The 13,559-nt window shown below is 37.4% G+C and overlaps 1 protein-coding gene across 1 annotated transcript in view; it reads right to left on the bottom strand.

The window, feature by feature from the left end:
- The window catches only part of AGPS (alkylglycerone phosphate synthase), a 139,966-nt gene that overhangs the window by 104,093 nt on the left and 22,314 nt on the right, over positions 1-13,559 (bottom strand). The window contains exons 2-5 of the mRNA XM_066346540.1: positions 10,888-10,977; positions 4,177-4,267; positions 1,140-1,260; positions 972-1,046 (exon numbers count right to left, since the gene is read on the bottom strand). Coding sequence (XP_066202637.1) covers positions 972-1,046; positions 1,140-1,260; positions 4,177-4,267; positions 10,888-10,977 — 377 coding nt within the window. The remainder of the gene's footprint in view (positions 1-971; positions 1,047-1,139; positions 1,261-4,176; positions 4,268-10,887; positions 10,978-13,559) is intronic.

Below are 13,559 nucleotides of genomic sequence, written 5' to 3'. Positions count from 1 at the left end.
CAACAGAAAGCTCATCTATCCTTTATCTAAAGCCAAACCCCTCAATAAAAGTAATTTCTCAAAATTTAATTATTCACATCAAAGACAGTATGTATATTAAAAAGCTTTTGTCACCATCTGATCACTTGTAGTCCACAAGCTGATATCAACAGTTATCAGTTTCCAGTAATCTATTATTTTAATTAATAATTTAATTATCTTAATTAATGACCTGGAAATATCATTACAGATACTTTCACTAAGCATTCAGAGTAACCAAAAATACATTTTTTTTAAGCGAGAAAAAGAGAGAGAGAGAGAGAGAGAGAGAGAAAGATTGACAGGAGGAGAGGAAGATGAGAAGCATTAACTCATAGTTGTGGCACTTAAGTTGTTCATTGATTGCTTTCTCATATGTGCGCTGACTGGGGGTGGGAGGGAACGGGACTCCAGCCGAGCCAGTGACCCCTTGCTCAAGCCAGGGTCCTTAGGCTTCAAGCCAGTGACCTTTGGGTTCAAGCCAGTGATCATGGGGTCGTGTCTATGATGCCACACTCAAGCTGGCAACCATGTGCTCAAGAAGGTAAACCCAGGCTCAAGACGGTGACCTCAGGGTTTCGAAACTGGGCCCTTAACATCCCAAGTCGGCACTCTATCCACTGTGCCTCAACCTGGTCAGGCCAAAGATACATTTTCCTATTGGCTTCCCAATATGATATTTATTTCTACTAACCTCCTAATATAATATTTTACTTATTTGTTTGTTTTTTTACTTATTTAAAATGAAGATAATCAGCAACAAAATAAATCATTAAAACCAACAGCTGAGGATGTTCAGATCAAGAAAGAACTTTATGACCTTCAGCAAATTCTAAAAATATAGTTACCGATATTTTTTACAACTCACATGTTAAAAATTATATATTTCCAAACTAAATTTACTTAAAATTTAAAAATACTAAATTAAGAGTATAAGAATAAAAAGAACTTACCTGGCCATAAAACTATATCAGGAATTCGATGAAAAATTCCTTCCCTGAGCAAAAATATCTCATGAAGACAATGACCTGTTTTGTGATTTAAAAAAAAAAATGCAAAAAATCTTAAATTACAGAAAATTAAAAATTAAAAATAAATAGCACTTATATCAAGTTGCTTACCATGAGCTCTAAATACTCGATCATCTGCTTCTTGTGAATATGAAATGTTAGTTTCTTTTAGCTCACGAAGAAAATCTTCATTTACAATAGAAGGAGGTGTATCACTAGGATTTAAGGATGCCTAGAAAATAAAATGGGTTTCTTTGGCTTATTTCTACAAAATAAATTTTGAGTACCTCTGTTAGGGAGAATGACTATAAAATGTAAAACATTTTGATATCCAAACTAAGAGAGAAGCATAGAAAAATAACATGTAATATGTATAGATACCAACTTTGTTATAGTAACAAATTGCAAATGGTCTGGTTAATCACATTTTGTAACATAAGTTATAAGAGCCTTATGTTTCCTCTTTTTATTCTATAGCCCATCTTTTTCTTTTATTTACTTTTTCCATTCATTTGAGAGAGAGAGGGAAAAGGAGAGAAAGAGAGAGAGAGAGAGAGAGAGAGAGAGAGAAAAGCATGAACTCATTGGTCCATATAACAGTCGTTCCATTTAGTTGTGCACTCACTGATTGCTTCTCATACATGCTCTGACCAGGGATCAAATCCATGACCTTGGCCACTGGGACAACACTTGATCCATTAAGCCACCTGGCCAGAACCAGCCCACCTTTTTCTTATTTATAAAGACTGCAATCAACAACAAGGAAGATAGCAAAGTTTAGAATCTTCAATTTTAGATTAAGGAGATCGGGGGGGAGGACTTGACTTTTACACTATCTACATTTTCACCTACAGATAAAATTAATCATTTCCTACACTCCATTACCATCTAAAAATAAACAGCAAAAGAGCTTCACATTTTAAGTAATAAAATCATTTTATAGAGCTCCTATAACACTCACAACATAATTATAAACTTGATACTTAATTTCAACTTACAGGTAACTTGAAAAATTAATCTTCAACTTTTAAGATTTGTGACACTGGGCAAGTCACCCAACTTCTGTGAGCTTTGGCTTCTGGATCTGTTAAATGAGTTTATCACCACCAAATTTATACAGCTGCCATTAGGATAGAAGGGTAAATGTGATCATTTGTGTGAAAAGCACCTAGTATCACCTAGCATATAGGAAGAGAAATATAAATGGCTGTCCAAATCAAATCTGTTACAGAAAAAATCAACCATTTTATAGCATTTGGAAAAAAGAAAATATAATAATATGTAAAGAAAAACATATGTATATAAAGCCTTTTAGCATCTTATTAAGGATCTGTATTTAATTTTTAATTACACAGTTGGCACTCTATATCTGTGGGTTTTGTATTCACAGATTCAACCAACGGCCAATCAAAAATTTAAAAAAGCCCTGGCCGGTTGGCTCAGCGGTAGAGTGTCGGCCTGGCGTGCGGGGAGGGACCGGGTTCGATTCCCGGCCAGGGCACATAGAGAAGCGCCCATTTGCTTCTCCACCCCCCCCCCTCCTTCCTCTCTGTCTCTCTCTTCCCCTCCCGCAGCCAAGGCTCCATTGGAGCAAAGATGGCCCGGGCACTGGGGATGGCTCCTTGGCCTCTGCCCCAGGCACTAGAGTGGCTCTGGTCGCGGCAGAGCGACACCCCGGAGGGGCAGAGCATCGCCCCCTGGTGGGCAGAGCGTCGCCCACCAGGGCGTGCTGGGTGGATCCCGGTTGGGCGCATGCGGGAGTCTGTCTGTCTGTCTCTCCCCGTTTCCAGCTTCAGAAAAATACAAAAAAAAAAAAAAAATTAAAAAAAAAAATTCTTGAAAGGCCTGACTGGTGGTGGCACAGTGGATGGAATAACAACCATAATGTAAGGTTGTTAATTCAAAACCCAAGGTCGCTGGCTTGAGTCAAGTGTCATTAACTCAGTTCTGGGGTTGCCAACTTGAGCCTGAGGTCACTGGTTCAATACCCAGTGAAGGCACATTATGAGATGCAATCAATGCACAAGTAAGTGAAACAATAAATTGATGCTTTCTCTTTCTCTCTTTCTCTCTCTCCCTCCCTTCCTTTCTCCCCTCTCTTTCTCCCTACCTTTCTTCCTCTCCTCTCTCTCTCTAAAATATAAATAAATAAATAATTTTTTAAATCCCTGAAAGTTCCAAAAAACAAAACTTGAATTTGCCGCAGGCCAAGCAATATGCTGAATCAATGTGAGTGAAGTGGTATATAGGCATTCCCTGCTGTAGATTATATGAAAAAATAGATTATATGGAAATACTATAGCATTTTATATGAGGGACTAGAACATCCACCAATTTTGGTATCCCCAGGAGCCCTGGAACCAATCTTCTGCTGGATTGTTATATATTTATACGATAAACATTTACTGAGTGCATGGTATCAGCCAGGCACTGTTCTAGGCCCTGGAGAGATAAAACTTTAGATTACTATTTTGTTGAGTTACTGAAAATTGAAAAGGGCTCAAAAAACAGAAAAAAAGTACATGAGAATACAACTGGTGAAATTTTTGGATATGGTATACAGATTGTATCAATATAAAAAAATAATTACAAATAGTCAAGAGAGAGAATTAAGGAGATGAAAAAGGAGATCTTTTAAGAAATGTTAAAAGAATTTGGTTTGGGAAGGGAAGGAATTAATTGTTTAGCCTAATTTAATGACTAGAATAGAATGTATTAGTGAATTTATAAATAAATTAAGTAAGTACTTACTGCATACCTATAGTCCTTAATAACACGGTGGATATAATGGAGAATACAGTATCAGCCATAGTTATTGCACTTATGGAACTTATATCCAGTTAGAGGGATATGCAGAATACCATACCACAGCAAATAATAATAAATAATAAAAGTCATAATACAAAGAAGTACTAACAATTTCATTAGTTCAGCATGTACACAGTTTAGTTTTCTAATCCCTTTCAGAAAAGTAAAACTACACTAAGGTCAACCTAACTAGTAAACTTCTTAACAAAACAAAAAAAAAAACATGACAAATGCATTAAAGCAAGTATAACAAATTATAAACATAAGTTTAAATAATTTGGATTAAGCACACACACTCACACATAGAGTTAAACATATTATTAATCATTAATTTGCTTACTTTAGAGGTAGTTTTATGCTCCAGACTTACTCCAAGGGTATTCTGGATCCAATCTTTAAAAGTTGGTAAGGTCAAGCCACTTAGAGGATACCTAAGTAAGGTAAAAGAAGATAAAAGATGAGAACGGTATCCTCATTTAACTTTAAATCTTAGATTCTGCTTCAATAATAGTCAAGTTGTTCCTATCAAACCAACCCTCTCACATGTAATTATAAATTCTGGACAAAAACAAATAAAACCCAACTATGAGAAGGTGGTATGGACAGACCAAAAGCAAGCAAAAAAGTGTACCAGCCTGACCAGGAGGTGGCACAGTGGATAGAGCGTCGGACTGAGATGTGGAGGACCCAGGTTCGAGACCCCGAGGTCACCAGCTTGAGCGCGGGCTAACCTGGTTTGAGCAAGGCTCACCAGCTTGAGCACAAGGTTGTTGGTTCAAGCAAGGGGTCATTTGGTCTGTTGTAGTCCCCACCCCCACCCCGTCAAGGCACATATGAGAAATCAATCAATAAACAACTAAGAAGCCCCAACGAAGAATTGATGTTTCTCATCTCTCTTCCCTCCCTATCTGTCCCTCTCTCTGACTCTGTGTCTCTGCCACAAAAAAAAGAAGTGTACTTGGAAGAAGAAAACAGCACTACATGAGTTTCTATTATTCTTTTTTTTCAAACAGGCTTTAGCTTGAAGGAAAGCCTTACTAAAGAAACAAATATGCAGATACCTACAGTCATCCTGGCTTCAAGAGTCAGAGGACAGTGTTTGAAGTGAGCACAGCACACCTGGGAAAAGTACAGGTAAATCACAGGAAAGGAGAGAGTCAGAGAAGGACCTATAAATAAACTCTTTCCAAATTTTGTCTGACCTTGAATTACACGTCTATGGAGTAGATGTTAAGCAGCCAAGCTAAGCTTAACCCTTTGAGTAATAAGTTTTTTTTCATGCTCACGAATCCCCGGGAGTTGTTCTTTCAAAAAATGAAATTAGGTCCAGTTACTGTTTTATTAACTTAAAATCATGTTTGTTTGATAACCAATTGATGAAAACAAGAAGAACATACATTTGCCTTTTTTTTAATGTTGCCTTACACATTTTTAAAATGAAAATTTTTGTTACGATCAAACTCTGGATGGTCAGGAGGCACAAGGACATACATGAAGTTCGTACTACTCAAAGCGTTAACTGAACAGACAACTCACCTGCTCACCACCATAGAGGGAAATTGGGAGCTTGAGATCAGTCAAGTTAATTTATATGTAAAAACAAAAGTTTCTAACAAAATCCAGGGCCTCTACAACATTTCATTAACAATGTCCAAGTTATACTTCAAAACTACTAGGCATGAACAAACAAGAAAGTGTGCTTCATAATCAAGAGATAAGGCAATTAATAGAACTTACCCTAAGATGATCCAAGATATCAGAAACAGAACAAAGGACTTAAAAGGAGCTATTAACTATGCTAAAGGACAAAAGAGGAACTACATTCCCAGTGATTAACAGAAAAGAAACCACAGCAAAAGCAAAACAAAAAAAGACACTATAAAAAGAATAAAAAAGAAATTCTATAATTAAAAATCTGAAATAAAAATTCACTGAAGCAACTTAACAAAGATGTCTTAACAGAGCAATAAAACATACACAAGAGATGTCTTAACACAGCAATAAAACATACACAATCTGAAAAACAGAGAAAAAGAAAGAAAAATAAATAGTTTCAGGGACCTATTGGAACAGTAACAAAAAACAACCATACATATAATGAAGACCCAAGGAGAGAAAAAAATATCTGACAAAGTAATAGCTGAAAGTTTCCAAATTTGATGAAAGAGAAAAATTTAGAAATTCAAGGTCAGGAAACTTGAAGAGGAAAAATGCAAAGAAACTTGCACTAGGTACAACAGTCAAGTTGCAATTACAGAAAGAGAAGACCAAAGAAAATCTTAAAAGGATCTAGAGAAATATACGTTATATACAATATAACAATAAAAATTATGACTGACTTTTCATCAGAAACAATAGGTTAGGAAAAAACTGAATAACATTTTTAAAGTGCTGAAAGAAAAAAAATGTCAACCTAGAAATCTGTCTCTGGTAAAAATATCCTTCATTCAAAACAAAGGTTAAATAAAGACTTTTTCAGATGAAAACTAAGAGAACTAGAAAACCTGGTGCCAGCAGACCTATACTACCAGAATGCTAAAGGAATTTCATTTTCTCGTTTGTTTTTTAGTGAGAGAGAAAGAAAGAGAGAGAAAGAGAGAGCAGGAAAGACAGGAAGGGAGAGATGAAAAGCTTCAATTCTTCGTTGTGGCACCTTAGTTGTTTATTGATTGCTTTCTCACACATGCCTTGACCAGGGAGTTCCAGCTGAGCCAGTGACCCTTTGCTCAAGCCAGTGACCTTGGCCTTCAAACCAGAGACCACTGAGTCATATCTATAATCCCATGCTCAAGCGAGCAACCCCATGCTCAAGTTGGTGAGCCCACACTCAAGCCAGATGAGCCTGCGCTCAAGCCAGTGACCTTGCGATTTCCTTTTTTTTATTATTGAGAGGCAGGGAGACAGACAGACAGATTCCTGCATGTACCCCAAGCAGGATCCACCCAGCAAGCTCTCTACAGGTGGCAGGGAGACAGACAGACTCCTGCATGTACCCCAACCAGGATCCACCCAGCAAACTCCCTACAGGCGATGCTCTGCCTATTTTGGGCCACTGCTCTGTTGCTCAGCAACCAAGTTATTTTTAGAGCCTGAGGTGAGGGCCATCCTCAGCGTCCAGGGCCAATTTGCTTAAACCATTGGAGCTATGGCTGTGGGAAAAAAAGTGGGGGAGAAGTGGAGAAGCAGATGGTCACTTCTCCTGTGTGCCCTGACCAGGAGTCAAACCCAAGACGTCCACATGCCAGGCCAATGCTCTACCGCTGAGCCAACTGGCCAGGGACAACCTTGACGTTTTAAACCTGGGTCCTCAGCATCCCAGGCTGACACTCTATCCACTGCACCACTGCCTGGTCAAGTGCTAAAGGAATTTCTATAGGCTGAAGGGAAATAGAAATATAAACTCAAATCTTCAAGATAGAATACAAAATACCAGAAAGAGCAAATAATGTGGGTAAATATAAATGGCAATTCTTGCTTATTTTTTCTTTGTGACAGAGACAGAGAGGGAGACAGAGAGAGGGACAGATAGGGACAGACAGACAGGAAGGGAAAGAGATAAGAAGCATCAATTCTTCACTGTGGTTCCTTAGTTGTTCATCGACCACTTTCTCATATGTGCCTTGACTGGGGTGCTACAGCAGAGTAAGTGACCCCGTGCTCAAGCCAGTGACCTTGGGCTCAAGCCAGTGACCATGGGCTCATGTATATGATCCCACACAAAGCCGGCAACGCTGCGCTCAAGCTGGTGACCTCAGGGTTTGAACCTAGGTCCTTCATGTCCGGGTCCAACGCTGTACTATACCACCATGCCACTGCCTGGTCAGGCTCTTAATTTTTTTTAATTTAAAAATCATAACATTCTCTCATGTAGTTTATATGTGCCAATTATAATAAGAACAGGGAACAGAAAATAAACCTATAGATCTGCAAGGTTCTTAGACTTTACACGAAGTGGTACAACACACTGAAAACACACAAAAACACTATAGTGTGCATAGTAAGAAAAAACTAGATTTGCTACTCTGATTTTGTTTCCTACATCTTTCATCTCAATCCCTATTTAAATAGTTTATATAAAACATCAACATGATTTCACATATGCAAGAAATCCTAAATTTTATATGAAGAGATTGATGCAGAAAACTTCAAGTGCTTAGAGATCTAACTTTTCAGTTTTAGAAATAATTCTCAGAGGTAGCAAAATATTAAATAGCAATAAGTGCTAAAAATAAAGAAATTAAGTATCCTATGCTAGATCAGTGTAATGAGGAAAGCTGACATACAAACAATAATAATCCAATGCGTTATAATAGCAGTAATATAAGAGTTCTGAAAAGATCAAAACAAATTTTTTAATGTTTTAAAACAGTACTTTAAACTTTTTATTAAAAAACACTTTGTATTATCATGTGTCAGGAAGTGTTCTAAGTGTCCTATGTATATTAACTTATAATAATACAAATTTGGTACTATTATCCCCAGTTACAGATAAGAAAGTTAAGGCACAGAGAAGTTAGATAACTTAAGGAATTAACTTATTTACTCAAGGTTCCAGCACTAGTAAGTTATAAAATCAAGATCTGAATCAGGTTATGAATAAGGCTTCGGTCTAACGATACCTCTAGTCTGAGTCTTCCCTTGCCACAATTCCAAGTGAGATCATAAAACTAAAATTCTTTATGAATGACATCTATAAAATCACAGTAGCTATATTCAGTAATTTTTGTCACTATAATGTTCTTGCACCTTCTCTACTTTCCCACCCCCTGCCAAAATTGATGATAGGTCAACCAAATAAAACTATTGTACAGGGTGGGGCAAAAAGAGGTTTATAGTTGTTGAGTATGTGAAACAGTTTATTTGTATAATATTTAGTTTTAGTTACTAAATTTTTTTATGTAGTTTGTATTTAATCCTAGGCCATCTGATTTCCATTTCTGAGTTTGGAGAATTGAGAATTACCCTATGGGAACCAAAGGCTGGCCTTCCAGTAAGTCAAATGTGTCCAATTTTCCTGATCTCTCTTTGCAGGATCTGCAAATCAGTGCAACCCTCCTGCACCATCCTGTTCTCTTCCCACCTTCCCCACTGGACTGTAACTCAGGAGTCAACCATGCAAACAAATAAGGCCTTGGTGGAATCCATCCTGGTTAGAGTGGCCCTAGCAACAATCTTCCAATGTTCAATACCAACAGATAAATTCTCTACTTTCAATGGCATTGTGCTGAAATACAAGTTGATTTATCTGTCCTCTCCTGTAAAACAAAGATGCTGTACCTTCAAGGTCCAAAGAGAGAGTTCAGAAGAATCATCTTTTCTCAGCAGAAGATTTTGTAAAGCCAACCTCTACATAGATAAGTTTCTACTGTATTAGACATTATTCTATTTAAAATATAAAACACTCAACATTTAGAATACTGGTAAATTTATTTTTAACCAGAAATTCCTTCTATCTGAATTATATACAAATTCTCAACTAAGCCTCCAAACAACATGCTGCCTAGTCAGACTTAAGGATGGAAATAAGAATGCAGATATTTATTTTTCCTATTAAAAAGCAAAGGTCAAACATACATCTTCACACATTCATTAAAATTAATTCCTAATTGTTTCAGGTGCAAAGCATATTTAAGTTATAATATAGAATGACTACATAGCAAAGAAAAATAATTTCTCCAAAGGAATACAAGTTTTCTTGCTGAAATTTCAATATATCGGCATACTATATAAGTTTTAAAAGTAATAATCTAAGCCTATTAACGCCCAATAGACATTAATGCTAAGTGCAATACTAGAACATATTATAATAGATCCAATCCAATTTTTTACCTAGTCTCAATTTTTAATTTGTTTTTTGAGCCAGCAATCAAATATTACATACCTATACTCACTGTCTTTGCAAAAGTTGTATCAATAGACAACCCCAAACACCAGCACTGGCAGGGTCAGCGGTGCTTAAAATCAACTGAACTTATTTTACTGCATCTAGATCAGTAACAATACAAATATTCTTTAGAATTCTTATCAGTACACTAACAAAAACATTTCAGAAATGTAAAAGCTATCACACAAATGACTAAACTTCCTTCATTACTTCTTGTCCAATATATCTCAGAAAATGTTAAAAGTACTATTTATATTCACCTAAAACTATTCACCTTCCATAGTAACCCACACCTAAATGTAAAATCCCAGTCTTAAAAATGGAGTTACTTTGAACAAGGCAGTGCTATGAAGATTAAGTGATGTGGTGACTGCAGACCATTTAGGATTCTAAGTCAAATAAATTATCTATAAAAATGGCATTTTTGAACCTGACCAGGCAGTGGTGCAGTGGATAGAGCATCAGACTGGGACGCAGAGGACTCAGGCCCAAAACCCCAAGGTCTCAGCTTGAGCATGGGCTCACCAGCTTGAGCATGGGATAACAGACATGACCCCATGATTGCTGGCTTGAGCTCAGAGGTTGCTGGCTTGAAGCCCAACGTCGCTGGCTTGAGCAAGGGGTCACTCTCTCTGTTGTAGCCCCCAAGTCAAGGCACATATGAGAAAGCAATCAATGAACAACTAAGGAACCGCAACGAAGAATTGATGCTTCTCATCTCTCTCCTTTCCTGTTTGTCTGTCCCTATCTGTCCCTCTCTCTGTCTCTCACTCTGTCACACACAAAAAAAAATTATAAACAAAAAAAATGGCATTTCTGAGACAGCTGGGGAAATGTGAATGTGGAGTGGGTAATCACATATAATAAAATTTGTTATTTTAGGTGGTATATAATGGTACTACACGACTGCCTATATTAGGTCCTTATTCTTTTAAGGGATATCTATGTAAATATTTACAAGTGACATAAAATGTCAGAATTTGATATACTACAGAAAACAATGAAGCAATTATGGTAAAACACTGATAATTTTTAAATCGAGGAAGGAATCATTATATTATTCTATTTCTATGCACATCTATTACTTGAACATGTTTGTTACTTATGTTTAAAATTTTTCATAGAAAGAGAAAATCAGAATTAGAGAAAGAATAAAGAGTTAGTTACCTTTTCCCAGTCAACTCAACTTGGCCTTTCTTATTGAAGAAGAACTTGGAGTCATTATATCCCCATCCATCCCATTTCAAAACTTCTTGCCTAGTAAGAAGAAAAACATATGAGACCTTAACAGTGCATCATTAATTAACTTTCACAACCATTTAAAAGAAAACCTTATCCTACTAATATTATATGTTTAAATGAAATGAATGCAAATCACAATGCTTGGGAATTAATATTTCCAAATATAGAATCACTTTAATGAGCAGCACCTAGTTCACAAAGGACGGCAATCACTAAATTTAATTCATTCAAAGAAAAACAAAGAACAAATAAGAAAAATATGCTTAGAGTAAAATATGCTTTATTTTGTATATTATTGTACATATATGATAGAATGGCCTAAAATTTTTTTGCTGTTAAAATAAATTTACTTGAATAGAAACAAATTTTTGCACGTATTAGAAAATTGACTATTAATTTTCTGCTATGATTTTTAAAAATGACCAATTTACAAAGTAGGTTCAAAAGTAATGACACTAATAGAAGACACTTAAGAACATTAAGACTCTGAATACTGGGTCTACAACCATTCTAAATATTTCAATTTCCATATAGCTACCAACCTCTACCTTGACCTACATATTAAAATTAACCTAACAGTTAATAACTATACCATTTTTCAGTATTCCAAAACAATATGGTATTTTTAATTTCCAAATGTAGTATTTCATAGCTTTAAAAATAATTTTCATCAAAATCAATGGTGCACTCATTCAATTTTGCATATTAAAAATAGATAGGTTTGGGGCTGTGCAGAACACAACAGGACAACCACATTTCAGTGTTGTGTCAGGTTTTACTACGTTTTAACATAATGTCCTACTATGTCTGGGCTACTAAAATCAAGTGTTGGTGGTTTTCAGTCAGAGATTCAAGAGAGTTACAGAGTAGATGCAAGTTACACTCACCTACTCCCAGGACCAAACTGGAATTACAACTGAAATACAGACCAATCACCCTGAAAAACCAACTGAAGACTAACTGAACCAAAGTCTTATAACCAAGTATTTACAGAAGTTACAGCCCACCTTACCGAATCCCGGGAGCCCCACCCTACTAAAACAGCCTCCACAGGAGGTTCTGGCAGAATCTGGGACAAACCGAGTTGTGTTGCCCTTAGACACCTGACTGGTGTAGAGGCCTCTCTTCACATAGTCAAATCTTGGTCTGTTTGGGCCTGACACACTACACTGGCCTCACCCTGACAATTCCCTCAGACCTTCCCCAACACAAAGGTATGCAGACACCTGATGGGCAGCAGCTACACTTGGAATACCCGAGGACTTTTGCTGAGTGCCCTCAGACCCAGCACTGACACCAAGTTTGAACCTGTATCAATCTGGGCAACACCACTAACCCCTACCTGGTGACTCACTGAGAACCTACTTTATGCAACTCCAGTACTGCCAGAGGTGCTTTCAGTGACTGAGCCTAACAGGCAGCCAGCAGGTAGAGGCAGGTGGAGGCAGAAGTGCCTCGGGCCTTTTGCCGACCTGCCCCCAGACGTGGTGTGGGTGTAAGCCAGCCTTGGTAGGCAATTTGGTCTTTCCTGTGCACACCCAGGCCCAGCAGAGGCAGCCACAAAGTACGGAGAGCTCTGTAACTCCAAACAGGGTACCAAGGATCAGTCACAGGCAGTGTCTGATACTGACCTGCACAGAGTCCTTCCCAAAAGGCCCCAGAAGCAACACACTCAGTTGCCAACTTCAAACAATATCAGAGTAGGATCCAAATATATAGTTTCACAGCATATCGGAAAAAAAAAATTTTTTTTGGCAGACTCCAGACCCTGCTGAGGTAAATTCCACTTTGTGTGGTCAGCACCTACACAATAGCTTGTACATTGTGGTCAGGGTCAACTCTCACAGTCAGCCAACCTGAGGGTTGACCCCACATACAAATGGGCCAATAGTAACCAAGACTCAATTACAAGAAGGCTCGCATAACACACACAAGGGACAATCCTGAAGCACCCAACTCAGGTGCTCAAGGAGACTACGCAACAGGGTCCCCACCAGCACACCTACTACATCAGGCCACCCTACCAAGAATGGGAGACATAGCAGAAATACCTCATACATAGAAACAAACAAAGTGGTGGTCAAAATCAGGAGACAAAGAAACATACCCCAAATGAAACAGGAGAAATCTCCAGAAAAAGAGCTAAGTGAAACGGAGGCAAGCAATTTATGAGATATAGAGTTCAAAGTAATGGTTATAAGGATGCTCAACAGCATGAAAAAGGAAACAGAAAGCATAAAAAAGCAGTCAGAAATGAAGAAACAATATCTGAAATGAACAATACACTAGAAGGAATAAACAGTAGGTTAGATGAAGCAGAGGATCAAATCAGTGATGTGAAGACAAGCTAGCAGAAAACACCCAATCAGAGCAGCAAAAAGAAAAAAGAATTTAAAAAAATTAGGATAGTGTAAGGTAGTGGTTTTCAAACATTCTACACTTGGGAACCAGTGAAAATAGGAGAATTATTTCAGGGACTGCAAAGGCAGATGTCACCCTGAGCATAAGTGAATTCAACTAAGATCACTGGGTCTATAATTTCATAAAACATCAGGGTAGTGAACTCTTTCACGGACTAGCACAAAATTTCAGGTGAA

Source organism: Saccopteryx leptura, chromosome 7 (assembly GCF_036850995.1).
Source record: "Saccopteryx leptura isolate mSacLep1 chromosome 7, mSacLep1_pri_phased_curated, whole genome shotgun sequence".
NCBI classification, from domain to species: Eukaryota; Metazoa; Chordata; class Mammalia; order Chiroptera; family Emballonuridae; genus Saccopteryx; species Saccopteryx leptura.
The sequence above is the reverse complement of the archived record's forward strand: the minus strand, read 5'-3'. Positions and strand labels throughout refer to the sequence as shown.